Consider the following 27,542-nt stretch of genomic DNA (forward strand, 5'->3'; position numbering starts at 1 on the left):
TATGTCTGCCTGTCAGTGCCAATGTTCAGGTGATTGAAGGACCCAATAAATTGTGCTGTATGTCCTGGCAACTTAGACGGTGCCTCCTGATGCACTGAGATGTTTATCCTTGCTGGGGCCTGGACTGCCTTTCATTCACCAGCATGGACAGGAACAGGTGTCCTGCACCAGCCTTGTCCTTCAGAAGTACTAACCTTTCCAGGGAGGCCACGCAGCGGCTTTAAATTAGAACCACTGCAAGAAACAGGTAATTGCCAACTCCTTCCCCTGTGTGATGTCCCATCCAGTCCCCAAGTCCCTTTACAAAAGTGCTTCACTAGCACCCTTTGATGCCAAAATCTCCAAGCAGCAACCATTGGTGTGTTCTTCTTTAAGAACACTGCATTCCACGCTGCCCAAAAAGTGTTTCGTATTTTTTTTAAAAAAAAATATTTGCTGCACATGTACATGCACATGTGCATGCACGCACAAATGTGGCTTCTGAACATGAACAGCCACATAATAACTCCATGCGTGCACATCTTAGTGATGTGCCATAGCAGGACACCAACTGCAGTATGGAAGAAGTCTTCAGTGCAGGCATGTTAGGAAATCATCACAGCAGTCAGAGGCCATCAGCTTCCTGCTACCTCCCTCCTGCCCATTCCCATTTGCAGCCAGTCTAAGCACTGGCAGGAAACAATCACCTTCAGCTGTGGCAGGCTTCAGGAGGCAGGTGGTCCGGTGGGGCAGAGAGCAGATTTCTCTCCATTCCTTACCTGCTTCCAGCCTGGTTTCTTCCTCTTCCATCCCATCACTGGTCTGCCCGTATACTATGGTGTGGATTCCCTCTGTGGGCACAGAATGCTTTCTAGCCATGGACTTGTTGTCTGGTCTTAGACAGATTGCTTTCTTTCTGCCTCTGCAGCTTTCCTGTGAATGGGAATCGACTATAAACCAGAAACGTAATTTTCATTATTTTCTGCTGCGTACCAATTGTCTGGCCTTGAGCAAGTATTTTTTTTAGCCCTTGCTCCAACTGCTAAGTCCAATAGGACTGCTCAGGGGGTCTCCATCACAGGTGGTCATCACACGGAAAATATCGGCAGGAGTAGCATTTTCATTGTGAAGGCCTTGTTCTCTTTACTTCTGGTGGAGGGAGACATGTACACATAGAATGAGCTGGAATAAAGTTAGGCAGTGCAGAATTGTAACAGGTTGATCTAAGAAAGGTCCCCCTAAAGCTGCCAAGGTGTATTTTTAAGATTAAATACTGTTCACATTATCTGACCTGGAATAAGGCCTGAATGCCAACTGAAAGGGCCTGGGGCAAGGTTACTGCTCATTGTGGATTCTTACAGACATCTGTGGAAACAGTTTGAATGCTTATACAAGCCTGAAAAAAAGCACTCATATTGACATGTAATTTGATTCACAAAGCATTATTTGAGATAGCAACAGCAGGCAAAACTTGAAGATGGGACAAAGAGATCCTACTGAGGAAGAAGAGAGAGCAGGTAAGCTTGAAAATGAACTTGCAGCACATCCCAGATCCTTTTCTGTTAGGAAGGAACCTGTGACACTCCAGGTATTGCAGGACTACATGATCCTCCCTGATCATTGACCATCCCAGCCAGAGCTGATGGGAGTTAAGAGTCCAAAAACATCTTGAGGGCCACAGGTTTCCCATACCTGTGATATTAGATCACTGAAATCATACTGACTGCTCAGCTCTGCAGCCCTGCCCAGTCATGTCACTCAATAATCCACTAGTGGCGTCACTTCTGCAGAGGACCACACTTGAGAAAGTGCATGGCCCTTTTCCTGACGTGGGATGATGACGCACCCATTGTGCTCCCTTTGGATGCAGAAGAAACGTAAATTGTGTAACATCGTTCACAAACACATAGCACTTGTCGTCGTCGTCCCCGTCCCCCCCCTCCCAAGCTATGTGCGCAAACAGGAGAGCATAGTTATGTCACACACTTGCGCTCTCTCCAGTTCCTTTGTGCCTCTGCCTAAGGTGCTTTGGCAGCATGTGACTTCTAAGTCTCCCTGAGCTAGTTTTAGGAACACGACAATCCCCTTGTTCATGGGATTAGTCCCCCTGTCTCTCCCCCAGTGCACCACCTCCCAAAATGTCCCCCCAAACAGGGAAGCATATGCCAAATTAACACTCCGCTCGCTGCTACGCATGCACACCCTCTTCAGTTTGACAGTGGGGTACATGCACACAGCCAGTTATTTGCTTGGCATTCATAATGCCTGTGACCCTCCAGCAAACGCCTTCCTCATTTCATCTCCCACTGGTTTTAATTCAAAACAACACCTCGTTCCCAAACCGTGAGATGTAGAGATTTTCCTTCCCTCATTTGGGAAGGAACACAATCCAGTGCCCTCTGCGCCCTCAGCCAGACCGCAGTCACACCTGGGGCCTGATTGGCTTAAGACCCAACAGACTGTAAACATGTCCCAGAGCCAACATCAATGGCCACAGGGTACCCACGCATTCTGTTTAGGACTCAAGAATCTGAAAGGCACAGCAGGCCCAAGTGACCATTTAATCCGAGCCTTCACTCCATGTTAACATGCAACAGGAGAAGAGACGCAGAATCCCGCAAAGTAGGGCAATCTGTGCAATCTGGAGAAAAATGCTTTCTGCTCCAAATGATGGCAGTGATGGCTGTTTTGAAAATTCAGACATGCTGAACTCGCAGAGCTTACCAAATGCTTTCTTTTATTCCAGCAAGCATTTTAATTGAAGTCTGATTTTAAAGGTTTAACCCATTTTTAGTCTTGTAGTATTGGGTCCCCTGTACAACTGCTTAGAGAAGGCTGTGGTGAAGCGGCACACAGTTGCTGGTATCCGTCTGTCTGGGGAGACAATGGAAGAATGCACTATCAGGCGTAAAGTCAAACTGCTGGAAAGTTACAGTGCCTGCTGTGGCTGTAGAGACCGATATAGGAGAGACATGTTTTATTGCAGCTGGGGCAGATGAAGGAATCTGGTTTAACGGTTGGAGATGCACCATGGCATTTCTTTTCTCTGTGCTCCTCCCAGCAGTCTAGAGGATGTGACCTAGAGGAGAAATGACTGCTTGGATACATGACCAGTCTGTCTCCAAGCACTGCAGTTGTCTGCAAGGGATTCGCACATGGTGGGGCATACAAGTGTCATACAAATTGTTGAAATAAATAAATAAGTTGCTGTCTTGCATATAAGCTCACACTGCACATGGAATACAAGCCCAGTGACCAGAAGTGCAAGTTGTCTTTGGAAACATAACAGCAGTATTTGCCTGGTTTATTGTTTTCCTCTCTCTTGCAACCTTCACACCCAAGAGCAGCCGAGAATGGACTCAAGAACCACCACCTCAGCCATCTGTTCACAGGCCTGTGGTGAGCAAGGGGCACAGACTGAGCTGATGTCTCTCCCCACCCCCTGCAAGGAAGCCACTGCCGTCACCGGGTGCCTCTGACTGAGATAACGAGCCTAATTGAAGCAAATTGCCGGAGCACAAAGGCACTTGATGCAAAGGTAAATATGGCTGGTGGCGGGTCAGGTGCATGGCATGGATGGCTCATTCTTCCCAGTTGTCAAAGTATCTCAAAAGTGAAGCCCAAGAAAGATGCCTCGTGCCTGTCCTCTGAAAGGGAGCGCCCACAATGCTGTTGCCTTCAAAGAGGCTGAGAGACTGGTGTGACTACCACAGTGGAGAGAGGGGAGCAATTGCACTCAGGTTCTGTGATGCTCAAATTCCAAGACGAGCAACGACATACTTGATCATGACCTGTCTCCCGCCGACTCAGTTCCAAGACTATGTGGGATGGTGGACAATGTCCCCATGGCAGAACTTTCAGTGTAGCATGTTTGTGGACTTAGATGTGGACTCAAACAGGTAAGCACCATAGGGCCAGCCCATAGCCAAGGGGGCTGGCTGTACCATCGTCACAAAGAGTCCAGGGAGACTGACTTTCGACCTTCACTGATACGAATCCTAGGCAGGCCTTGGACTCCTGGCAGCAGGCATGGTTGGCACACACCGTCCTTATCTCCCACCCTATGTAACTGTGCCCAAATGCAGAAAGCTGTGTCTCTATTGGCACACTGAGTAGAGTTGGCAGGATAAATTACAGCCCAGAGAGCACAGCACCCTAGGCACTCCTGTCTGTCGTGTGGGCGATGCTGCGCCTCTGACAGCCACTTAGTCTCCAAGCGCAGACAGAAACTTATGTAAGAGCCCCATCGGGGTCAATTTCACGGTCCAGATCCTAGAGCCTAGGGAGCAGGCAGAGACCCCACCCACACAACACAGGAGGTGCCGGCAGACATTCCTTCCTATTCCTGGCATGGGCTGCTCTGATCTTATCAACAAATGCTCACGATGGGAAACTCTGGCCTATGGTGTCATGAACTTCGCCCAGAAAGGTGATTTAGAAAGAGCTAATTTTGCTGCCACTCTCTACCCCACTACACACACACACACAACCTATTGATTCTTGGGGCCCATAAATTGTACCCTGCCACATGTGTCTCTCAGAGGACTACTCCCAAAACAACTTGTGTCAGCCCAACTTCAACACATCCCCCACTAGCTCCTCTTATCACTGCCTGCATTTCCCAATGAAGTGAGGCCAATTTAGGGAAATTTGTTCTCCTCAGTTGCAAAGTTCTCTCACAGTGCAAAGAGCAGAAAGTGAAGCGGTTTCCTGGGCCCCACCAGTGCTGCTTGCTTCCCCAGCACTCTTGGGTTCCATGCGCCACAGGGAAGGCAGAAGATCAAATGAACTGACATTTTCTCCCAGCTGTAAAGGACTGTGGCACATGTCATCTGCGAAGGATGGGCTTCCATGGTAACAGGGGATGCTCTGACAAGAGCAACACTAGCTAGGCAGGAATCCAGACTACTTAGGAGGAATGAGTTACCTGCTGGTGGACACAGGCATGACTAAACACTAGGAGACAAGGACTTATCACAAAGTACATATAGACCAGCTCTGCCTAAGCACAGGTGAGCAACTTGTGATTGTGGAAGGGGGATGTTTTTAAGCCAGGCCATGCTGGTTCATATACACACATTACCTTGCTCACAGGAGTGATGGACTCTGGAGCTAGCAGACTACTTCATATGGAGAGGAGCCTGTAAAATTAGCAAGCAACTGCACAGATGTCAAGGACTGGTACGATCATTCCTTTGCTAAATATACAATTACTGAAAAGGAGGACAATCAATCTTGAGTCTTGTTTCATATAGGAGTGGATATCCACAATCAATCTTTACACTAGCCTCAGTACTGACTGATTTCCCCCATCCCTCTGTGCAAACAGTATCAAAGAATAAGATTTCAGAAGAGGGGGAGAGAATAGGAGCGTCAGAAGAGCGGGGGGGGGGGCTAGATGGGGCATGTGCAGCAATTCATGTGTCTTGCAAGGTGTCCAAGAAAAATATATAGGAAAAGAAGCTATAGCTGTCCCATCCACCACTCTGGGGTCAAAACAGTGAGACTTGATGTCCTTCTGAAATCTTTTCTCGGTTTAATTTATAAGATTCAGCCAGGCCTGCAATTTAAACAGAGCTGAAACAGTCAGAAGGAATAACTATTTCCAGCATTATTTCATTTGAATGATGATTCAAGGCCCATGTATGAAAACATCACTTTAAAGTGTTTTATAGAAATGTGTTTTCTATTCTGCTGCAAAGAAGTTCAGTAAAACCTCAAAACGTACTTTCACCACTTAGGCACATGCATTTCTGTGGATTAAAAGAGACATCATAATGTTTACACACTTTTAAATGCTAGCGCCTTAGGAATAATGTATGGAGAGGAAACGCACCATAATCAGCCTAATGAGTTTGGGAAGCTGTCATTCGGTTTCTGTTGCTCTCCTAGGGCCTTTTATTATCTCAATACTATCTTGTTTGTAACAACTCAGCGTTAATGGTAGTGATTCATTTTGCTCTTCACAGCGTAAAATTTGGTCATTAAAAGAAAATCAGATAACTGTCACAATCCTAGCTCTCTTACCAAATAAAATAAAACTAAACTGTTGGCTTCAGGAAAAATAAACAAACACATGCTAAACATATTCAGGAGCTATGTGGAATAAAAATGTTTCCACACTATACAAACTCCTTTTTAGATGGGAGCTAAGGAAAGCTAATGGATATGTAAACAAAGAGGACAAGAACCTTAAAACTAAACCCAGCCAAAATTAAGTACTTTTAAGTTTCCTTATTTCAGGAACGGCACTTGCTTAACTTTTCCTATCATTATCGACTGCATTTTGAAAAGCTTAATTAAATCAAGCTTTGAAAAACAACAGCTTTGAATTCCAAAAAGTCACTGAAACCTATTTAAAATTATATATTCTGCAGCTCAAAGCAGAAAAAGTCATTCAGGTATCTAGATCCCCTTGTCATGACTCATAGGATAAGAGAAACTAGTTCATTCATAGATCAGGTTAAAAGAAGAATGAGCCTTGAGATGAATGGGATTTTTCACCACGTAGAAAAGGCAAACTGCAGGATGTCTCACAGTTTACCCATTGATTAACTGGAAAAGGGGATGGAGAGGAAGTCTGCACAACCGGCAGACAATCAGTTTGATTTAGCACTATTAAGCTCATAAAATGCTGCAACAGACTTACACACAGATCTCATAAAATGCCTCATAAGAAACAATGCAATCAAATTCAAGGTTGAGAAGCACAAGTGTTGGGATTCTAGAAAAATGAAGTATGCAGAAAAGACATCTGATAATCCTTACAGATAACACAGCTCACTGAGAAAATATCAACTTGATGTACTGAACAGTCCTCAAAGAGACAATGTCAGGAACTGTTAGGGGAAACATAAAAATAAAACAAAAAATATCACAACCACATATATTCGGGGTGTCAGCCTAACTTGAATACTGTGCTATTTTCACCCTATCTCAAGAAGCTACTAATTTGTCACAGAAGAATTGAAAAAACTGCAGTGAAAAGCACATGCGAACACATACATCTGTGGGGGAGAAAGCAGTTTCCAGTATTTGCAGTACAAGCAACCTAATTTCATTCTGGTATTGTTTGAGTTCACTTTTGTTATAGGGCGTTTGCCTTTTGTAATTCCAAATATAACTTGCATTCACTGCCCTACTGCTGCCATGGCACCTCCATCCCTCAGGTTGCACAGGACATTCCTAGAGATGTGCAGTCAAGCTTTGGTTCCAAGATGCTTCTATTGACCATCCTTTTAAAAACTAGTCATCTAGAGCCAAATGTATGCTTGTACCTTGTGAAAACAGTGCTGCCGCCCCAAATTCATTCTGTACTTGAAAGTATAGACTGAGCAGGTACAAGAACACCTACACAGATCAAGTGTACAGACTGAACTGTAGACATCCACTATAGTAAGTTGATGCAGAAATTTGGCTCTATCCCAAACACACATCTGAACCACACCACCAGGGATTCCATCCATGCCTATGAGGGTTCCTAGATCCTTTCACGCAGACCACATAACCGAATGCGTGTTTTGCGTATCTCAGCTCTGCGCCAACATCAGTATAATGACTACATAATTAAAGGCTTAAATGAAGGGAACAATGTTTTCTATCAGGGGCTGTTGGCCAAGCGCGTCATTAGAACTGAGTCACAACAATGAGCAACTCATTTCCAGGAACCACCCCCTCTAGATGCAGAAGAGGAAGGGCTTACTGATGCAAGGTGCAAATAGAACAGAGTCCCTCCCAATTTCTGGTAGCGTTATGGATTTCATAAGGGGTATATATGGCCAATGACAGATCTGTTCTCCTTGAAAATCTTCCGGGCATTTTAGAAGCCAATTCCGTACTTAGTTCTCATCACGATTCTGATTGACGAAATCCAGCAATCAGTCTGCATACATCATTCACAGGGGTTTCTTAGCCTATTGTCATAGCAAACTGTCCTAGCTTAACAGGAGCCGTGTGGTTATCTGGCTACTGTCAGGATTGAATATGGAAAATCTAGGATTCAAAAGCTGGTTCAGCCCCAGGCTCATTGAGTAAGCCTAGGCAAATCACTTTCTCTCTGCCTACCTAACCTACAGTACAAAGGGCAGGGACTGTGAGGGCAACTCCAGGCTGTATTTTGCAGGAGGGATTCAAGTGCATACCAATTAAAGTGGATTAGAGTGCTCTGTCACCATAGTGCAACAAATCCTTTTTTAAAATGGATTTTTGTGATTAAGAAAGTGAAGAGGAAATGCACTGGCACGAATGGATAACGGAAAGGTGTATGAACACCCGACCAGCAAATCAGAACATATGCTCAGTAAAGACCACACATAAACTAACCTCTGCATAAGGTTAAATTGTGCAAGTAAATGAGGATGAATGCTCAATAAATAGGTTGTCTGGAGGAGCCCTGAGGTTAGCACCCATACGGAGGACCTTGGAAGGGCAGCATACATGTGCGGCAGATAAATTATTGCTTTAAAACTTCTCACACATAACTAGATGGATGGTTGGGTGATGCTGTGTATTCTCATCTGAATGAAAAGAGCTGAAGATGCGTTTGTAGACTCAACCCTCAGCACCTAGGCTACCTTGGGCATAAGGAAGACTAGGCTTGAAAAATTCACACTTTCTATGTCAATAAGTATTTAGGGAAATCTTCATGTTTCGAAGATAGCTCTTGCTGGTTAGTTAGTTAATTTATTAATACCACTTTGCTCTTCCTCACCCAGGAAAGGTCAAAACCACTTCATGATTTCTAGAACTTAACTCCCCGCCCCAACTATGCTGGATAACTGGAGAACAAGTGGTGCCATGATAAAAACAGACTGCAGAAATTGATTTTGCTTAGCACAGAAAATACTAAGAGGTGACATAATCTACTATTCAACTACTTGAAGGCCTGTCAACAGCAGGAAACAAATAGAAGAGCTCTACCAACCACCCAAAAGGTTGATGCTTGGCTTTAGGAAGAACGTTTTAACTCTATGATGATAGAAGACTATAAATGTTTGGTTAGGAATATGGTGGAATATGCTGATGGTGCTGAACTATTGTACATTTTAAAACTTAGTTCCCTGTTACTGTAGTTTAATGATCAGTATCCTGCCTCAGAATAAACCACGTACTCTTTGGATATTAGGCTTTGCAGGTGCCAGTTCTTCCTTTCCAGGAGTTCTTCACTCTACCTCTGGGACACAGCAAGCTTAGTTTATTATTTCTAGTTTTTTTATAAGCTGGGAATAGATCACAAGGCATACATCTACCTATATTAACCTTGTTTGTACGTTTTTCTGTTGTGCAACTGGGACAGCATACTGAGCAGGTCAGGCCGTCAACTCAATCTAGTCTGGTACAGTTGATGTTCTTGTGACTGGTTTCTTTTTCTTGTCTATTCACTCCCTAATGAGAGCCAAGACTTCGCCAACAAGGCATGTTTCATTTGTATCAGCACTGCCATCTTCAGACAAAAACAGGGAATGTCCCACAAATTTTATCCAAACTTATTTCCCCATCAGGACAGAGAAAACATGGGAGCTCAAGGGAATTGCTTCACACTTTGGCTCCTTTCACTTGACACGAGAGAGAAAACAGGAATGAGAGAAGAGGGTGCTCTTTGTTGGACTCAGTTTTACGATATTTTTATTTTCAGCCAGCCAAGCCACTTCCATTTTGTTTATGGGCATAAAGGATTGCAGCCTCCTTACATTTATGGATGAAACCAATTAAACAAGTTTCGGTCCATCCAGCTAGAGCTTGGGTCCTCCAAATTCTCTCTCTTGTGCCATACTGTTATCACACAAGTTGCTGACTTCCATGTGGATATGAAAGTGGAACAAAGAAGGCCTCACACGGATTGACACACCACTTCAGGCCCCCTGCCGCCTGCTGAGCAGATCTCACCTTATCCACACCTGCGCTGCTGTACAGCCACAAGATAATACCTGCTCTTCATTCTCCTATAACTTTTAACACTGTTTTAACCATGTTCGGCAACGCACCATCCCCTTCTATACACGTTATACAAATCTAGTGAAATCATGAATCACTGTGATTTCAGGGATATCACAGATTAATACAAGTCCTGCAGCAGAATCATGAGAATATTAGTTAATTAGCTACCAAGCAGCTAATTAACAATAGGAAAGGTGTCCAAAGCAGACAAGCAAATAGGCAGAATAAATAAGGCAATTTTTAAAAAAAGCTTTCTGTTAGTGTATGGGAAGTGGGGACAGACTCAATATGCAGATAGGCATACCTGTGTCATCAGGGATGAACATGGAATAGATGCAAAGGCTTTACTATCCTCATATCTAAGGGTCTACATGGATGGGTGAATTCACTGAAAGGGATTTAGTGAGAAAGCAGGAATAGGATTAAAAACACAGAATAGGAAATGTGGCCCTGTCTGTTGGACAGAAGAATATTTCTTATTTTCTGCGATCAACCAAGCGACATTGATCTGTATAGATGGATAAAGAACAACTAGCATGGGGATGTCTCAATGTCCCGTCCCCCATCCTTGTGTATTTGGATGGATGTAACAAGATCAAACCACTCCCAACTCTTTCCAGTTAATGCAACACAAAAACCCCACCCTTTGTGTTAATGAGTGCTTGCTGACACATCAACTAGGGAAACTGTTCCACCCACATCAACATCAGATATTTGTTTTTACTGTGAACTCTCCACAGGTTTAAATCTATAGTATGAGCAACACCCTTTTTCTTTATTTCATTAGATGGGTTTCTCTTCAACGTGCAAGGTATTTTAGGACAATTTCAATGCAAAACAAATGCACAGTATTTTTGTTGTTGTGAGAAAGCTACATGTGCACTTGCCTCCAAGCCAATTGCAAACTCACTGCATTTTTTAATTTTAAAAAAATACACAAGCTACAGTATTTTGCTACTGGGAATTTGCTATTTCCTTTTATTTACCACAACTGTTGCAGGAGTGAATACTGTACTAAAAGTGATAAGCTTTATACTAAAAGTGATAAGCTTTCCTGACCCCATCATTTTGCCACTTTTTAAAAAACCTGAATCTTTCTGTATCTTCTGTATCTTTCAGGAACAAGCATATTCACACAAAATCCTGTTACACAGAGAGAGAGAGAGAGATTTGTAGAGCAGCATGGCTGCCCCTTCTTTTTGTCATGCAATACCTTTCTAGAATAATTCATTTTATTTTCCTTAGAATTTAATTATGGTTTTGAGTGAAGGTTTTGAGCCCCCCACCCCTCTGAAATGGAGTGGTGGAGGAAAGGCTATTCCCTGCAACAATATTCCTGTTCCTCTAGCGTTTCATGTGTGAAGGGTATCATGTCAACTTGTGCAGGATCAGAGCCAGCATTAACAGCAAGGACTATTACATCCAATTACTTTTGTGATTTGGTAAAAGTCCTCACTTTTTCAGTGGTGAAAACATTTTTTTATTTAATGTAATTAGACCCACTATGCCAAAATTTGACCTTATAACCCCAAAAAGAATTCTAGGCCACAAAATGCAAGGGGCGGGGGAATATCTCATAAACCTCACAGGTCAGACTCTCTAAAAAGGACTGTGTTTCAAGAGATTCACAGTGGCCAGAGGTGACAGGGTTCAGCCTTGGTGAAGTGATGGGGGAAATCTTGCATCTAGTAAGTGTAATTTAGATGGCAATAAATCCTCTGGACCAAAGGACGAAAACAGATCTGGGTATATTAATAGATGCAGCATTTAAATCCCCGTCCCCTCAGACAGCAACAGGGATGTCTCATGCTTTCTCGCAGGACTGTGGTACCTTATGAGTGTGGAAAACAGTGCAGGTTTCCAAAGCCATTAAGTTGGCTTCCACAGTCCTATGTATAAGGTGTAAAAAGACAAGTGTTCCATGTTGTTAATTCACGTACCAGGACTTACTCTTCCAGTTCCATACTCACAATCACTTAAGCTGAATAGAATCCCCCACTGCTCATGTAAGTGTATGCTAAAAGGATGGGGAAAGCACACTATTTCACAACTTTTGATCATTGAGTATGGCTGGGTAAGAGGTGACAAGCTCATCTCAAGAGACCATGAGCATGTGCCCTGAAGATCCACAACAACGGGAATCATGCAAAAACAAGATGACATGCAATCCATCTACAAATACAGCCGCCACGTTAAGTAGAAGGCAGAACGTAGGGATTGGCAGCTGGAGGCCCAGGGACAAAATCCAAGATGGCAAATGAATAGTCATTTAGCTGCAGACCAAGAATACACACACACACACACACACACACACACACACACACGTACCTAGGACACTTTATTCCCAAGCACCCACACTGGGGTTAGTTTCTGTACTCGGTTAGTGATAAACTGCCTTGTGAAACCCAGCCATACAGACGGGGTATAAATAATACATTATATCATTATTTTTATTATTATTGCTTCATTCACTCGCTTTCCACAAGGCACCCACATGATGTCAGCATCCAATTGTTGTCCCCCCATGTTTCTTCTATGGTTCTTCTGCCTTTTCTCGGAGATCAGAATATCTGCTTTTAATTTTTTACTAGAACTGGTTGCAGTTTTTCTGCACACGCAGATGCCATAGCTAGGCTTTTCCAAATCCAATGTGTGTGGTGTCTTATCGGGCAGGTGAACATATCAGCAGTATCACACATCCACTATCACCTCTATAAGGGGCATCATTTTATCAAGAATTCTTTGTTATTCCCTTAGTTCCGATCATTAGCATCAAGACACTTTTTTGGCCATACTTATTTAAAAAGTTAAGTTCTCCACACAATAATGACAAAATGAAAGTGCCATGGTGCTAGCTTTTAAGATTTAAGACTCACCCCTCTTTCTCTTCATTGCCATCATTTCAGCACTGCAGATTTTCCCTATCACTTTTAAAGACCTAAAGGTGATCTCATTATTGCACTTAAAAACTAAAAAAACTGACTATAGGAAATGGCTGCCCAAATGTCTTTGTCCTCCTTTACCCATATACAGTGGTGCCTCGCAAGACGAAATTAATCCGTTCCGCGAGTCTCTTCGTCTTGCGGTTTTTTCGTCTTGCGAAGCACGGCTATTAGTGGCTTAGCGGCTTTAAGAAAAAGGAAACAAACTTGCAAGAACTCGCAAGACGTTTCGTCTTGCGAAGCAAGCCCATAGGGAAATTCGTCTTGCGGAACAACTCAAAAAACGGAAAACTCTTTCGTCTTGCGCGTTTTTCGTCTTGTGAGGCATTCGTCTTGCGGGGCACCACTGTAGTTGTGTGACGCACAGTAATGTGGATTGTTCATAGCAGGATATACACATATAAAAGTTTCCCCCACCATGTTAATTTTGTATTTTTAAAATATAGCATTATAAATTCTCTGGTCAAAGTCCATACCAAGCCCATCACTCTTGGGTGATTAAGGGTCAATTTACATGATAAAATGTTTATGTTGAGAAATCAACATGAGCTGATTTGTTCCATATAATCTCATCACATTCCAGTTGTGCCCACATTTGGAATATTTTTTGGGGTGGGTGAATAGCAAAGGTGTCTGGTCTAACAATGCAGCCACTCAGGTAAGAGGTTGCATGGGACACTGCCCAGTCAAATCAAAGGAAAGACTCAAATTATGTAGGTGTAACTTCACACAGCCACATGGGTTAGCACTAATGAATGACCATTCTGTAGCCTTTTCAACAGAAGGGACAGATGTGATCAGCACATTTACAGTCTTTGGCATCCCTACACAATGGGTTGAGGACTAACATCTATCCTCAAAGATTCACGAAGCACTGCATATTCCTGTATCTATACCTGTATCATCAAAAAGCTGGGGCAGGAGGACTAATTCTGAGGCTGATAATATTTTCTGAAATCTATAAACCCTTTACACATCCCAAAATATCTGGTGAAGAACAAGGGACATAACTACATATTACCAAAAACAACATGTCTGGTTCTCCTTGTTTTCCTCAAAAATGGGGGGGGGGGCTAGACACAGGGCTGTTTTGGGCTGTAACCACATTTTCCCTGAGGCAGCATTGCACTAAAGCATAATCTATTAAACACAAGAAAGAGCAATAATGATTAATGGAAAGAAGTAACCTCTATGGACTAACCCCACAAATAGAATGTAAACCTATCCCAAGTAAAGATTTACACTTTCAGAGTGTCTTGGAAAACTGCCCTCTTTGTTTAGCTTGGATCAACAAATAAGATCTCACTTAATTGGGTTAATTCCCATGTTGGCTTCATATTTCAGCCAGAAAAAGAAACCCTGAAATACTGCATGGAGGGAAGTGCATGGTTCAAGGTGCTGAAGGATTTACTGAAACCATCCCGTTTATCATTATCACACCACGGGCAACCTTTATTTTCTTCATTTGATCTTCTATATCTTCCTTGACGTCTCCTTGGCACTATGCTCCATGTTGCTTTCATAGCTACGTTTTTGTGCTGCCTGTTGGCAGAGAAACACACTCTGTTCTAATCCAATTCATGACACGACATTTGGTCAAAGTAAACAAACTGGTCAGGCTGGGTGCAAATATTGCCCACTTCAATCAAGACTGGCAAAAGCACGCAGCAAGTTGGGTATGATTTCAAAGCTAGCATAAAGATATATTTGGGAAAGCAGACTGAGATAAAATATCCACAGCACAGCAAACTACTGAGGATTCAAGCGTTACCGCATTTGGGGGTGCTGATTCAGTTTGCAGCGGTAGGAAAATCCTGCTTATCCAACTAAAGGTAATAATATCACCTGCAGCCAGATTACAGTGTGAAAATAATGTTAGCTTCCTGTTGACCCTACAGGCACCACTGCTCCAGTTCCCAGACTTCAAGGAGGAAAAATACCTTACTAAGCAACACTCCCTACCCTGTTGCCTTAGGGAAAATGGATGTCTGAAAGTCTCCACCATTCTGCTGCAGAGGCACACATGTGTTTTGTGCACACAAAAACTTCTTAAGGTGTCAGCTAAGACTACTCAACATAACCCAACACCAGATAAACCCCGTGCTAACCCTATTAAGCACCAGTATTCCAAGGATAGGAAACACTGTAGGTGCCTGCTGCCAATCACACAGAAAATGACCATTTCATTAGCCAAGGAAATAACAAGTTGTGAGAGAGGCCTTGCTTCATAGTAGGTGTCACCTCATAGCTAACATGAAGCACTTTCCCCAAGCAGCCTGCAACTCCACCTCCTTCACAGCACGATGTGAACACCCTTCTAAGGTGCACAAAATAATGTGTATCCAAATGGCAACTGTTTACCAAGCACTAGGATATCTTTCTGAAGACTGATAGCTAAATACATCACACCTAAGGGACTAGATATTTCATAGTTCCTTCTCCCCTACAGGATTGCAAAAGGGACTTGAATGCCCTTCTGGAGGCTTAACCATCACAACAGCATCAGGTTAGGTTGAACTGTAAATTACTCCAGACAGACTAAGTTGCAACTAGCCCAGCACCAATGGAGAGTAATAGTCAAGTAAAAACAGAGGAAGCCACCAAGCACTGCCGTTGGGCAACAAAAGGAATGAAACCCCTTCCTTTTGAGAAAATTCACTCTGGCTCAGGTGAAGCAGTTCAGAACAATGAGAACATGGAACTCAAAGAAAGATTGGTAAGCAAGTCCTGTTCATAGGAACCCAGCTAGAGATGCAGGATAAATTCTCAGAGCAGAATGTCAAAATGACTAACCAGATTTTATTTACAACACTCCTTAAAAGACAGACACAGACCAAGAGGGGACATTACAAAGGGAAAAGAACAGCCACCATGCCCCTTGCCTACCCAACTCTGAGCAGGGTCCCCAACATCACTGCCTGAGCTGGACACAAACATGGGCACTACTGCCACTTGCCAGTGCCCAGCACACACCAAGGCTGTCCCCAGCCCTGCTGGGGCACAGGGGCTGGGCTCTGGGGCTAGCTCAGAAATGCTACCTGCCCCCCTGGCTGGGGCTGCAAGTCAGCAGAGTGTAAAGACAGCAGAACCTGGAGTACCTGCTCAGCTCAAAATAAGGGAGTCGACTCAGTTTTATCCTATACAACAGAATCCCAAAAGAGTTTTCCCTTGGGAGACTTTGTACCTGGGTCCCTCAGCCTCTATCTTCAGCGTTTCGCCATTATTGTGCCACAGAGCTGAGCAGATAGCATATGGAGATCGTAGCACAACACTCTTTCATCCTCCAGTCTAAAAGCTCAGGTACTGTATGAGGAGTCAGTCTGAATTCTCACAATGTATTGATAGGGTGGACTACGAAAACCCATATTGCTTCTGTCCCATCATTCTCTCTTAGCCTTGCCCTAAGAAGGGCTGGGCTTTGAGACAGGTATAGGGAGAGATTAGATATTGTTCCTGATTCTTCTGCCTTATTCCACACTCCTAAAACAGACAGGGTACACACCAACCTCTTGGCCACCATCAGAGTAAAATGTCATTTACTAAGGGGAAAAGGTAATTTCTGGGGCCAATTGTAGAATGAAGGCAGGCAGGCCAGGCCAGGCCAAGGGAAGCTGTGAAGAAAAGGCAAGAAGCCTATCCTTCCTTAGGGAATTCAGAGCCAGCCCCAGGCACAAGCCAGACCAAAGGAGGAAACCAACACAAAGTCATCAAATTCATGTACCAGTGGCCACACGCCAGCACTTGGGGCTGAGGCAGGCCAAGCCATTTTAGGATTTCTTAGCATCCTGTGTGTTCCGCCGCTTTAGGTCACTCAAGTCAACAGGTCTGAAAGCTGTCAAAAAAGAAGAAAGGAGACACAATTTAGGGTAAGATTCCTGACTACCAACATTGTGTTCCATCAATACTCCCTCCAGTCTGCCTTGATAAGAACAAAGATGCTAGCCTCCCCACCATCACCTAACAGTTAGTACCCTAAATTGGAATTCAGATCACAGGTAACCTACACACCTAATTAAATGGTTTGAGTTGGTACCCCAGACCTATTCAACACAGCAGGTCATTACTACAACCCAAACCCAAGGGGTCTCCAGTTCTACCTAGAATGATAACCTAAATTCTGCAACCAGAAAATCTCTAATATGCAAGAAAGTAGGTACATCTATATTCATGTACGTAATCAAATTCATAGACTATAACACTACCACTATATGTTTCCAAATATCCTCCTATACAAGAGAGTTTTCACCGTATGTCAGAAGAGCAAGAAAGATGAGGACAAATGGGCTTCCAAAGGGAACAAATGTCAGAGCCTGGGGCCAACTGCTGAAAAGCCCCTTTCATGCATAGCCATCCAGCTCAACCCCAGAGAGACCCGGAACAGGGCCTGAATGGAGTCAATAGACAGATCTGTATTGGAGCGATCAGTCCAGGTCATATAAACCTTTAAAAGTCAACACCAGCACTTTGAACTGAGCCCAGAAACTATCTGGAAACCAATGACAACAATGCTTCTAGTGACAGGTTTCAGTTAGGATTCTTTCAGCTGTATCTTGCACTCTATGTTTTCAAATGCTCTGCAAAGCCAGTCCTACATCAAAGTAATCTAAACTGGATGTCACCATGACTAAATTAGACCTTTCTTTGAAAGGGGAAAAGCTAGCAAAAGAAAACTCACTTTTCAGACTGGGGTTTGGCATCTTCTCCACATACTCCTCCACAAGTCCCCGTTCACCACTTGCCATCTGATTGCGGAGATCCCGCTCCACACACTGCCATGCTGCAGAGAAGGGGAACAGTTAAAGTGGGGATAAAACTTCACATGGAGAATACGGAAGAACCCTTTCCTTTAGCCCAAGAGTACTGCCAGCTTTTGGCACCCTAAGACAGCCTAGACACCAAGCAGTGGTCCCACCCTTACTACTGGAGAAGTCTTTAAATGCAAATAAAGAAGCAGGGAGGCAATGACAAATGTTTGTAATGCTGGATGCAGAATCAGAAGACAAGTCTCACATACCCTCAGAACTATCCGTCAGTTCCAAGAGTTGGATTCATATCTAAACATTCCAATGAGTCTCATCTTCATTTTCTTCACTTTCCCGCACCCATCTTAAATACACGAGTAAGGAAAAAATAACACCAGAACTGGCAACCGCATGAGAAACATATGTTATATACAGGGTAAGAGGTAAGGAAATGTGCTACTGACTCAGTGGAGATGCAGCAACTGAAGAGATCAGCCTTCTCAAATGTAAATACTGCACCTTCAGAGATGAAACGCACATTCTCCTCATGTGCAGGAGTGAAGATCTCACTGCTGTTGCTTGGGGAGCGAGGGCTGCTGTTTCTCTTGCCATTGTATACAACTCGGGAGACAGGAGAACTGGAAGTGCAGTGGAGACCCCAGTGAGAGAGGAAACAAGACACTGATCTTTGCCACAAATAAAGAAGCAAAAAAGGAAGATTTATACTAACTATCCTGGCAAAAGGATCCTTTAGCTCTACAGACCATTCAATGTGGCTGCTATTACGCTTTTCAGAGAGTGTGACCAATACAGACTGCAGTTGTGCTTAGTTGTCATTTACATCAGGAGTAGGCAGACTTCAGGCATGCAAAATCTACTACTTTTTTAAACTAGAGCTCAATGATCCAACTATCACAGCCAGCTCACAAGAGTTGCACACTTAGAATTGAAGAACACTGAGCTCAGGAATTTGTTTTGAATATGAGCACTGAACTAAACTGAGCTCACAGTCCTTCTATATAAAAATCTACCTTGGGTTACCCCACCCTTTTCATCACTTGAGCCACATTACTTCGGAGGGATGGTCATTTTGTTATTGTCAGTGCCAAGCAACTGGGAATCAAAAATCCTTACCGCTCTACATCAAATCACCCCGAGATCTATTCTGATATCCCTATGGCAGACCCCTGATTAGCATGACACCTTCTTATGTACAAAATGTTAAACAGTTATTGTTTCAGACTCAAAACTAAAGTTATATAAATAAAGAATAGACGCTTGGAGGAACTGACATCCAAACATTACCTAGTGAAGCTTGGTGGGGAGGTGAACACAAAGACCCATGCTAATGACCAGTTAAAGGTTCAATCAATTATATCCATTTACCTTTATTGCCCACACCATTCCTGAACCACTGTCAGCAGGTAGCAACACAGAAAGATTTTTGGTACATAACCATGGTATACACAACCACCAAAGACAGCAAAATCAGCACTGTGGGTTGAAAGTCTCCAATCATCGAGGAGTCAATACATTCTGACAGCCCGCTCAGTATTAACACAAGTTCAATTCTCACAGCCTCATAACTTTTCTCACCTCGTCATGGCTGCCTCTTTCCCAGCCCTGGCCCAAGTCCTGGATGTGTGGCTTGGCGGTGCTAAAACAAAGACAAGACACTGAGCTCAATGGGGACGGACCCTCAATAAATCCCACGGGTGGGGACAAATTGCTCCGGTAACCGACTTTGGGTGGAAGCATCTATGCCCACCTCTGCTATTACATTTAAGGAGATTGCAGCATCTTACAGGCATAGAAAGCAGGATCCCAACCACCCTCCTACCACACTACCGATAAGTCCCACCCCATCGCTAAAAATCCCCGAATGTGTCAAAAAGCCCTGGAGCCCCCCCCCCGACCACCACTTCGGGACCCCACCGCCCTCCCCCCTGCTCCGAGTCCAGTTCCTAGAGGCACCTGCGCCTTGGGGAACCCCAATACTTCCCTCAACAACCCCCCCTCCAATCCGCAACCCCACGCTACCCTCAGGCACGGAGATGGGATGTCAAGCTTCCTGAGGGAGGTGCGGGGAGAGGGAGGCCCAAGCAGCCACGCTTCTCCCGGCCCCGAACGACAACAAGGCAGGCGTGGAGTTTGGGGACTGCGCTACTAGGCCCAGAGGAACAGAAAGGGAGCACTTCCACGGGGGACCAGGGAAGAAAGGGCGCCCCACTCGCCGCGGCCCCACCCTCAATTCCCCACCCCGCAACCTTCTTCACCTGGGCCCGGGTTAAGTCCCGGCTTCTCTCGCTGCTGCCAGGCCCGGGGCGGAAGAGAGCGCCTAGGCCGGGCTGCGCGTGCGCACTGCGGGCGAATGGGCCCGGGTAGCCCCTGCACCTAGTACCCGAGAGAGGAGGTTTCCATGGAAACGCAGCGGCTGGGCAGGGAGGGGTATCCATGGAAACGGGATTGAGGGGTGGGGAAGAGAAGCTCTGGGAGACGCGGGAGAGGGCGGGGCGGGTCTCCAGAAACGGGAAAGTGGGGTAGAAGCCGGAGCGGGACGGAGGCTTCTTAAAAGAGATCGCCTTTCCCTCCTTTGTGAGCTTCGGGAAGTCGGCATTGCCCAAAGCAGAGTCGCCGCTTCCCAGGCTTGGGTCAGGATCTAACTGAGCGCTACCCCCCCACCCCCACCCCAGTTTACCGTGTGCCCCGTTTTGTGGACATTTGAGGCTTCTCTCCACATCCTGTTTTCATAATCATTACGCTCTAAATCTACGCCAACTAAGTGTGGACAGTTCTGTGATTAGGGGGTGGGTGGGAATCATTTACATGATTTCACACGTTTACATTAACATTTTCCGTGTTTGTATTCGAATTGCAATCTGAAAAGAGCCTTCTCCAGTTTTCCGAGATCTAGCTCTGTTTGGGATGGCATTTAGGATGCATGGCTGACAGAAAGGATGGCGAAATTTCCCATTAATTAGGAAATGTTATTGTTTTTCTGGTGTAGGATTAATTTTAGACCTTGCCCAAGCCTTCAGGATAGGGCACACTATATATACATTGACACTTTCAAATAGCAATACAAAAGCAATCCCTTCCTCTCTCACACACTTGTAGTATCTTTTAAAAATCATTTTTAACTTACCCATTTGAATGGGTTTTTGCCATTACACAGTGTTCTATAGAAGCATTTTAAAGTGCTGCATTCGGAAGGGGAATCATGGGAGTGGAGACTTCCTGGTTTAGTACAACTCCAACTCATTAGGAACTAAGGTTTCAACAAAAGTCTCCTAAATTTAACCAAACAAATGTAGGTAAAAATAAGAGAAAACTACTTGTTTTTGCTTACTAGACAAGGGCAGATCAAAGATCCTTGCAGGACACTGAAGCCCTGACTTCTGACCAATCCTGTACAACACCTTGCTTATCATCTTATTGGGCATTGTCTGTGCCTATCATCTATTGCCAGGGCTAAAAGTTATTTAAAAGTAAAGCTGAGGATCTCGGGATGTTGAGCAGTGTCCCCAAACTTAATGCATGTGCAGTGTATTATAGAGTGAGCCCTGACAATAGCTCTGCATGGTGATGTATGCTTAGATGGCAACCACAGTGACACCTAACCAAATATGTAGGAAGCCTGAAGCAACTGTGAGTTGTACAGAGCTGCCCTACTTCTGTCAAAGCATGCTGACCCAGATGGTGCAAGTGATTCACTACTGATTTTCACCAAGAGACAAACTATCCGACTGGGAAGTAGTATTTAGCACTTATCAGGTGTCTCTGAGTGGACAAACCTCCAAGCATTGACTCTTCTCCAAGAAATGCCACATCTAATTTTCTTCCCGTCTTGTTCATGCATTTGCCAAGTCATTACTAAAGCCAACTCAAGTCATTTGGGACAAAAATAGTAAGAACTTTATTACAGGCCTCTTATTCCCCTTCCAAGTGATAGGTTGCAGGAACAACACCTCTGTACCTGAAACCTATTCAGAAAGAAGCAGCCACAAACAAAAGAAGCCCTATTATTTAATTTCTTCAAACTGTGTGGTGTACCATAGACTGTGCAATTATCAGAAACATTGCACAGCTGAGGGCTAATATCCACCATCTTGCATTGCATTTCATTCTTCTGTCTTCCAGAGAAAAGAGCATGCAAAGATTCATAGAACTGTAGAGTTGGAAGGGACCACGAGGGTCATCTAGTCCAATCACCTGAGCTATAGTATGTTGCACATATTATAAGTGCTGCAAAAACCAACAACCCTCAAGTTGCATTATTTAATAATACAGAACTGTAGAATTGGAAGGGACCCCAAGGGTCATCAAGTCCAACTCCCTGCAGTGCAGGAATCTCAACATCTAATCTGAAGCCATACCAGACCCTGCTTAGCTTTGCAAATGTGCTAACAATTTTATTACTGCACCACTAGGAGGACATTGACCCTTACTTAACAGAATGAAATAACGGTGCAGCAGGGACAATGTCTAATGGACAACTTCAAGGTTAATACAAGTCCTCCATCAAAGTTAAGCAGCTAGATGTGTATGAATGAGACCTTTGAGGCATTAGTCACTATATTTTGTTCTGCTTTTTAAGCTGTTCTACTTTTCTTTAGAATTCATTTCCTCATTTCATATCCAAAATCTCATGTGCAGCTAGGGAACAGTCTAAGGGCAACCTGGGAAACAAAGTGGCTGGGCAGGAAGTGTAGCTACCCTTCCCAAGAGTAAGGGGAATAAAAATAGCCCAAGGTTGTAGAAATTACTTTATTGAAAAAATAAAAAGCTGTTTCAGAACCACATAAAAAATAACAGTAGAAAAGCAAATCTAGGAGCAAACATGTGAGACTTTATACATGACATTTTTAGGATAATATATACAGCAGAAAGATACCAGCTTGAAGTTGGGGCTATTTTCTTTTTGTGATAATTGTGTGAGGATTCTTCAGGCCTGAATAGGTTGAATGTCTTTGAGAAAGCACTGTTCAAATCAGTCATTGCCAGATAATAATTGGAAGGTGTATGTTCACACAAATTGGTACCCAGTCCAGTTCATTTCATAATCTCCTGTGTGAACCTCCTGCACAACAGTGCCGTTTGGGCCAGTGTGTCCCGGCCATTAGACTCATTTTAACTAAAGCCTGACCGTATCAGGTACCAGAAAATGGGCCACATGGTAGAGAAGTTTACATTTTCTGGAAGGGCTATCCCAAGCATAGCTCTCTGATAAACCCCAAGGTAGCCACTCTCATACATACACATTATAACCAAACTGTGGTCTCTTTTAGGAGGCCGTACACTCTTGCCAACATAGTAGGGGCAACTTTGCTAGCCTCCCTGCAGCATGCAACAAATGCTGCTGCCTACCATGGAGGCTGAACTCCACATGGGAAAGAGCTGAGTGGCACTAGCTTAGTCTACTCGGGCTGCTTTGAAAAGCTCCACAAGCTCCTTGTACTCTGGGTCAATTAGATCGGATGGCTTCTCCCCTTCATCATTGGTAGCATCACGCTGGGCACCAAGAGAGATGAGGTACCTGCAGGATTAAAGAATGAGGTGATGAGACGAGGACAGAATTGACACACATACCCACATGCACAGTTTAGTTCAAACATGCAGTTTTCCCTATGCTTTCATATACAAGATGATACAGAGGACTTGTGAACTGGCTGTTAGTTTCAGTGTAAAGCTTTCCTCTTTCCATGAAGAGACCAGTCTTCTCTTATAGCTGGTTTCAATTCTGACCTTCTCACTTGAGATATCCTTTATATTTGGGAGATATCATAGGTCACTTAACACGCCAACACAAAACATCACTGCTAGTGTCTGAAGATTGGATGGTCATCTAGCCAACAGACATGTCATCATCTCAAGTCTAGAACTCACTGTCGAGCAAGCCCTACTTCCCTCCTCATTTTCCTTGACCAAGTTTGTGGCCTGTCAAGAGAGGGTGGGCATGGCTAGACTAGAGATTAAAGGTTAGCATAATTTGCATCTCTGACCTTGCAATATCAGCGTGACCATCACTGCAAGCCATGTGTAGGGGTGTCCAGCCGTCCTCATCTTTCTGATTGATGTCAGCACCATATTTTACCAACAGTTTGACGCAATCAAGGTTCCCAGAAAGCACAGCTTCATGGAGGGCAGCCATACCTAATGGGAGAAGGTAATGCATCAGCCACAACCTGCAAATCTTAGGAAAACATCCCACAAAAAGGGAGTTGTGCTAATATGCTTGAGACAGTGGGGAGGAGTTGTCTGGAAGCAAAATGCATCTTTTTTTTCTCAGAAAACTAGACCAGGGCCTTAACATTTTTTAGATTGCATTATCTTATAAATGTTGGGGAAATGGCACACAGAGGGGACAATTTTTGGCCCACCAGGTTCTTTGCATAGAGAAAAAGAATATTATTTTAACCAAGGCTGAGTGAGTTCCAGAAACTTATTTGGGGAATTAAGTAAGCAGTTTGTAAGAAAAGCACCTCGATCAAGGCTTCTATGACCTTCTGTATTACTGAGTCAACGTTATGAAAGTCTAAGTGTGATGGAAGTCGGTAAGAAGCAAACACACTCTAACAATCGACTGGGCCATAGTAGCTGTAACTGTTGAAATTTCTGTGACTACTGGATTTCTTTTTTAAGTGCAGCCTTTCATGCTGAGATCATAGCTGGGGGAAACGGCTCAAAGAAACACTGATTCAGCTTTACGGCTGGGCATGAAGCTGCTCTGTTCATCCTGCCACTGGATATATTGTTCTGCTCTCAACTCAGCAGCCATATTTTATTCACACAGGAACAAGCTGCATTAGCAGATTAGTAAAGGGATTTATATTTTCTCAGAGAGTGCGCTGTACATTGGCATAGTTTTCTTAGCATCTATCACCTTAGAATCTGTTCAATACCCAAGTGTCTAGCTAAAGGATTTCAGGTGACATAGCTCCCTATATTGATGTAAGTGTTAGAGGGAAAAACATGACCTAGTTTGTAACACACAGCCTGACTTTGGGATTAGGCATCTGCTAGTGCTTAGGCTTATTCAACCACCCTTCAGTTAGGTTCACCCACGTCCTACTTACCTGAGGGGTAGATAGTGTCCAAGGTGACCTTCCTGGCACGGATGAAACGGCCCACCTGCTCCAGGTCGCTCTGCCTAATATGGTCCAGGAAGAGAACGTCATTGGGGAAACGCACAGTTTTCAGGCCTCGTGTATATCGCCTATACCTGGGAAGTGAGTCTGGGTAGTAATACTTCATTGTGGCAGAGGTAGAAGGAAGAGCAAGAGACCAGCGAGACAGGACTGAAAAATGGTGTTGATGAATAATAATAAAAAGCACACGGCAACCCAGACGACTTTGAAGTGCCTTGAGACCCAAAGGATTCTCTTCTCTGTAACGCTTGCACCTGAAAGACTGGTGGGATGTTAGCTAGGATTTCTGCTCCTGACGGGACTTCCTTAGAAAACACTGAGCATGTGTGGGTGATCTCCTGTTGAGGACTGACTATTTCCAGCGGTGTCTCCTGTTATATATCTTCCCCATGGCTATTTTGAGGATATTCCGCTCATGCTATTTGCCATGAGATTTGGTAACTGAGCTGCCCTGCCCTCCGGCCTCCCCCTTTTGAATATAAGTCAGGGTTTCAATTTACATCCCACCTGTCAATGTGCAATAGTTAATGGGTCAAGCTTGCTCCACAATCGGTATGTGTAGCTCCCAGAACCCAGCAGCCCCAGATTCTGCAAACCACTGTTTGCAAAGCCCACTGTTAGCCCTGCTTTCTGGAACCTCTTGGCAACCTTTGTGGGTTTTCCAGAATATAAACAGGAGAGAAATGCACGGAACTTCAGTTCTACACTGAAGTTCCGTTCAAATTGTGCAGATAGCAAAACTTCAAAATTTACATCTTTTAAAGGAAACTATGCATTTCCTCAAGTTGTATAACTCTAACTTGCTGCATTTGTTGCATCTCGAGTTTTGAATAAGCAAGAATATTACCCAAACTACCGTATGTGGTGAAAATGGTGGAAACTATGAATGTATGCATTTCCTCTTTTCGAAAACATCAATGCATTTCCACCAATTTCCCACTTCAAGTGCTGCCATCTCACAGAATGAAACTGGGCTCAGATCCCAAACGTAACAGCAAAGGGTTGTATCCCATCAGGTAGACACCTTGTTAGCCACTCTGATTAACTTCAGTGTGTCTCCTCCATTATGACTGGCACTGGATATAACCCTACGTACCCTAGAAAGGCATCTCCCAACCTTGGAAACTTTTCTTTCTTCAATCAGCCAGCTGATTCCAGAAGTAACCGGCTCAGGACAGAATGGCCATTCCCAATGATATCTGTGCTCCTGCCCCTTTAGAACTGGCCACCAACCAAAAAGCATCCACACCAGAGCAGCCTGATGAGAAGAGGTTTATCTTCCCTCTCTTCCTGAAAAAATATGCCAAGTGTCTGACTCTGTAAAAATAAACTAGAATAAACTACTTTCCTTGGGTACCTCAGCAGGCACTGGATGGTAAACAGTGCAACTGCAAGGAGCAGTAATGAGACATCCCACAGCTCTGCTTTTGTTATTCTGGGTTTTGTAAGGAACCCCCTGTTTACAGACACTGTGACAATGAATAAAAGCATGTCCCATTTGCCTTTGATATTACAAAGCATGAGAACACTACACAATGAGATCAGGATGAGCAAATTACTGGGCTAGAAACTGGCTTTTCATCTCAGAATGAAGGCAGCTAAAACCAAGAACCCAAAGACCCATAGCGGGCATGGAGGCCTTATTTCATAAACTAGGCAGACATGGAGCCCTTTTCATATATAGAACTTGAGATGCAGGTATTCCTCATAGCAATGATTTGAAAGTTTGCCTTCTGCAGCTTGAAATGAGAGACATCCTGCTAGTGTCAGAAACTAAAGTGACATATTGGGCAGGGGACCAATGCTGTCACACAACTCCCCCTGCCTATGGGCCCAACCCTCGGCTCTTACCTAGCCTTGGATCAGTGTACATTTTACACTGTCATTTGAATACTGCCAAACACATTTGTGCATATTTGCATATATATATTTAATTTTGCTGTAGAAAGCCATTTGAAACAATCTACAAAGCAGACCCTATTTTTGGAGGTCCTAGCTTGCCTGGCATCCCAGCTGAGCAGAGCGAGAAAACAGCCCCGCAAACAAGGTCTCCTGCCTTCCCTTCAATCAGCATGCAGCAACTTGTTTTCCTTTGCTAGGGCTGCTGTCGCTCCCCATCATGTGACAGAATTACATATTTGCTTACAGAAATATTTTTCAGCAGAAGCAGCCAGCAAGCACAACACCTGTCAGGATTCTGTGCATATGACAGGTAATAGCTGTTCAGTATATGCGTCTTTGTACACCATTTCTTGGAACGAGAGGGAATTAAAAGCTTCCTGACCTTTAGAATGTTTTCTACACTGAGAATCCTCAACTTGCCCAATGGCTCTGTCCTTTGGCAGGCTGGGCAAGGTTCTTCTGCACACACAGGATTGGGCAACAGTATCCAAGTACTGCTTTCTGGTAATGACCTAGCAGGTGAGAGAAGAACTACAGAAATAAGGTGCTTCCAAGACCCCAACCCTCTGAGTTGTTCCAGAGCACAATGTTCAATGATGATACTAAATGTCTCAGAGATCAAGAAGAATTCACAGGGTTGCAGGGTTTCTCTCCCAATAAAAGTGATCAGTCAGGGTGACCAAACCTGTTTTTGTAGTAAAGCAGCCTGAAAACAATTCTGAAATTGGTCTAGGAGCGATCATATCAATTTCCCTATCTTGCCATTTTAAAAATGAAACTAGGGCCTCAACAGAAGCAACAGCCATGCTGCTTGAAAAATCCCCCAGATCATTCAGAAATACATCCGATTTGATCTCTCTCTTGGGTCAATGGGGTGATAATCACCACCAGAT

General features: G+C 44.0%; 2 protein-coding genes across 10 annotated transcripts; both read right to left on the bottom strand.

Annotated features, from left to right (window-relative positions):
• Positions 1–423: 423 nt before the first annotated feature.
• MCRIP1 (MAPK regulated corepressor interacting protein 1) lies at positions 424–20,034 on the bottom strand. 9 transcript variants are annotated; one of them, XM_082211194.1, is made up of 6 exons: positions 19,876–20,032; positions 19,196–19,256; positions 18,119–18,285; positions 17,533–17,634; positions 16,579–16,689; positions 424–912 (listed from the first exon to the last, which is right to left on the bottom strand). In XM_082211194.1, the coding sequence occupies exons 2-5, from the start codon at positions 19,201–19,203 to the stop codon at positions 16,625–16,627; spliced, it is 342 nt and encodes a 113-aa protein (XP_082067320.1). In that variant the 5' UTR covers positions 19,204–19,256; positions 19,876–20,032; the 3' UTR covers positions 424–912; positions 16,579–16,624. The 9 variants fall into 9 exon arrangements, with proteins under 9 accessions (XP_082067320.1, XP_082067319.1, XP_082067323.1 ...); XM_082211193.1 differs by lacking the exon at positions 424–912 and adding an exon at positions 14,282–14,399; XM_082211197.1 differs by lacking the exon at positions 424–912 and having other exon boundaries at positions 15,637–16,689; positions 18,064–18,285; positions 19,876–20,034.
• Positions 20,035–22,352: 2,318 nt separating this feature from the next.
• PPP1R27 (protein phosphatase 1 regulatory subunit 27) lies at positions 22,353–25,141 on the bottom strand. The gene is made up of 3 exons (XM_082213312.1): positions 24,676–25,141; positions 23,602–23,752; positions 22,353–23,135 (listed from the first exon to the last, which is right to left on the bottom strand). The coding sequence occupies exons 1-3, from the start codon at positions 24,851–24,853 to the stop codon at positions 23,012–23,014; spliced, it is 453 nt and encodes a 150-aa protein (XP_082069438.1). The 5' UTR covers positions 24,854–25,141; the 3' UTR covers positions 22,353–23,011.
• Positions 25,142–27,542: the final 2,401 nt, after the last annotated feature.

Source organism: Podarcis vaucheri, assembly GCF_965113315.1.
Source record: "Podarcis vaucheri genome assembly, chromosome: 2".
Taxonomy (NCBI): domain Eukaryota; kingdom Metazoa; phylum Chordata; class Lepidosauria; order Squamata; family Lacertidae; genus Podarcis; species Podarcis vaucheri.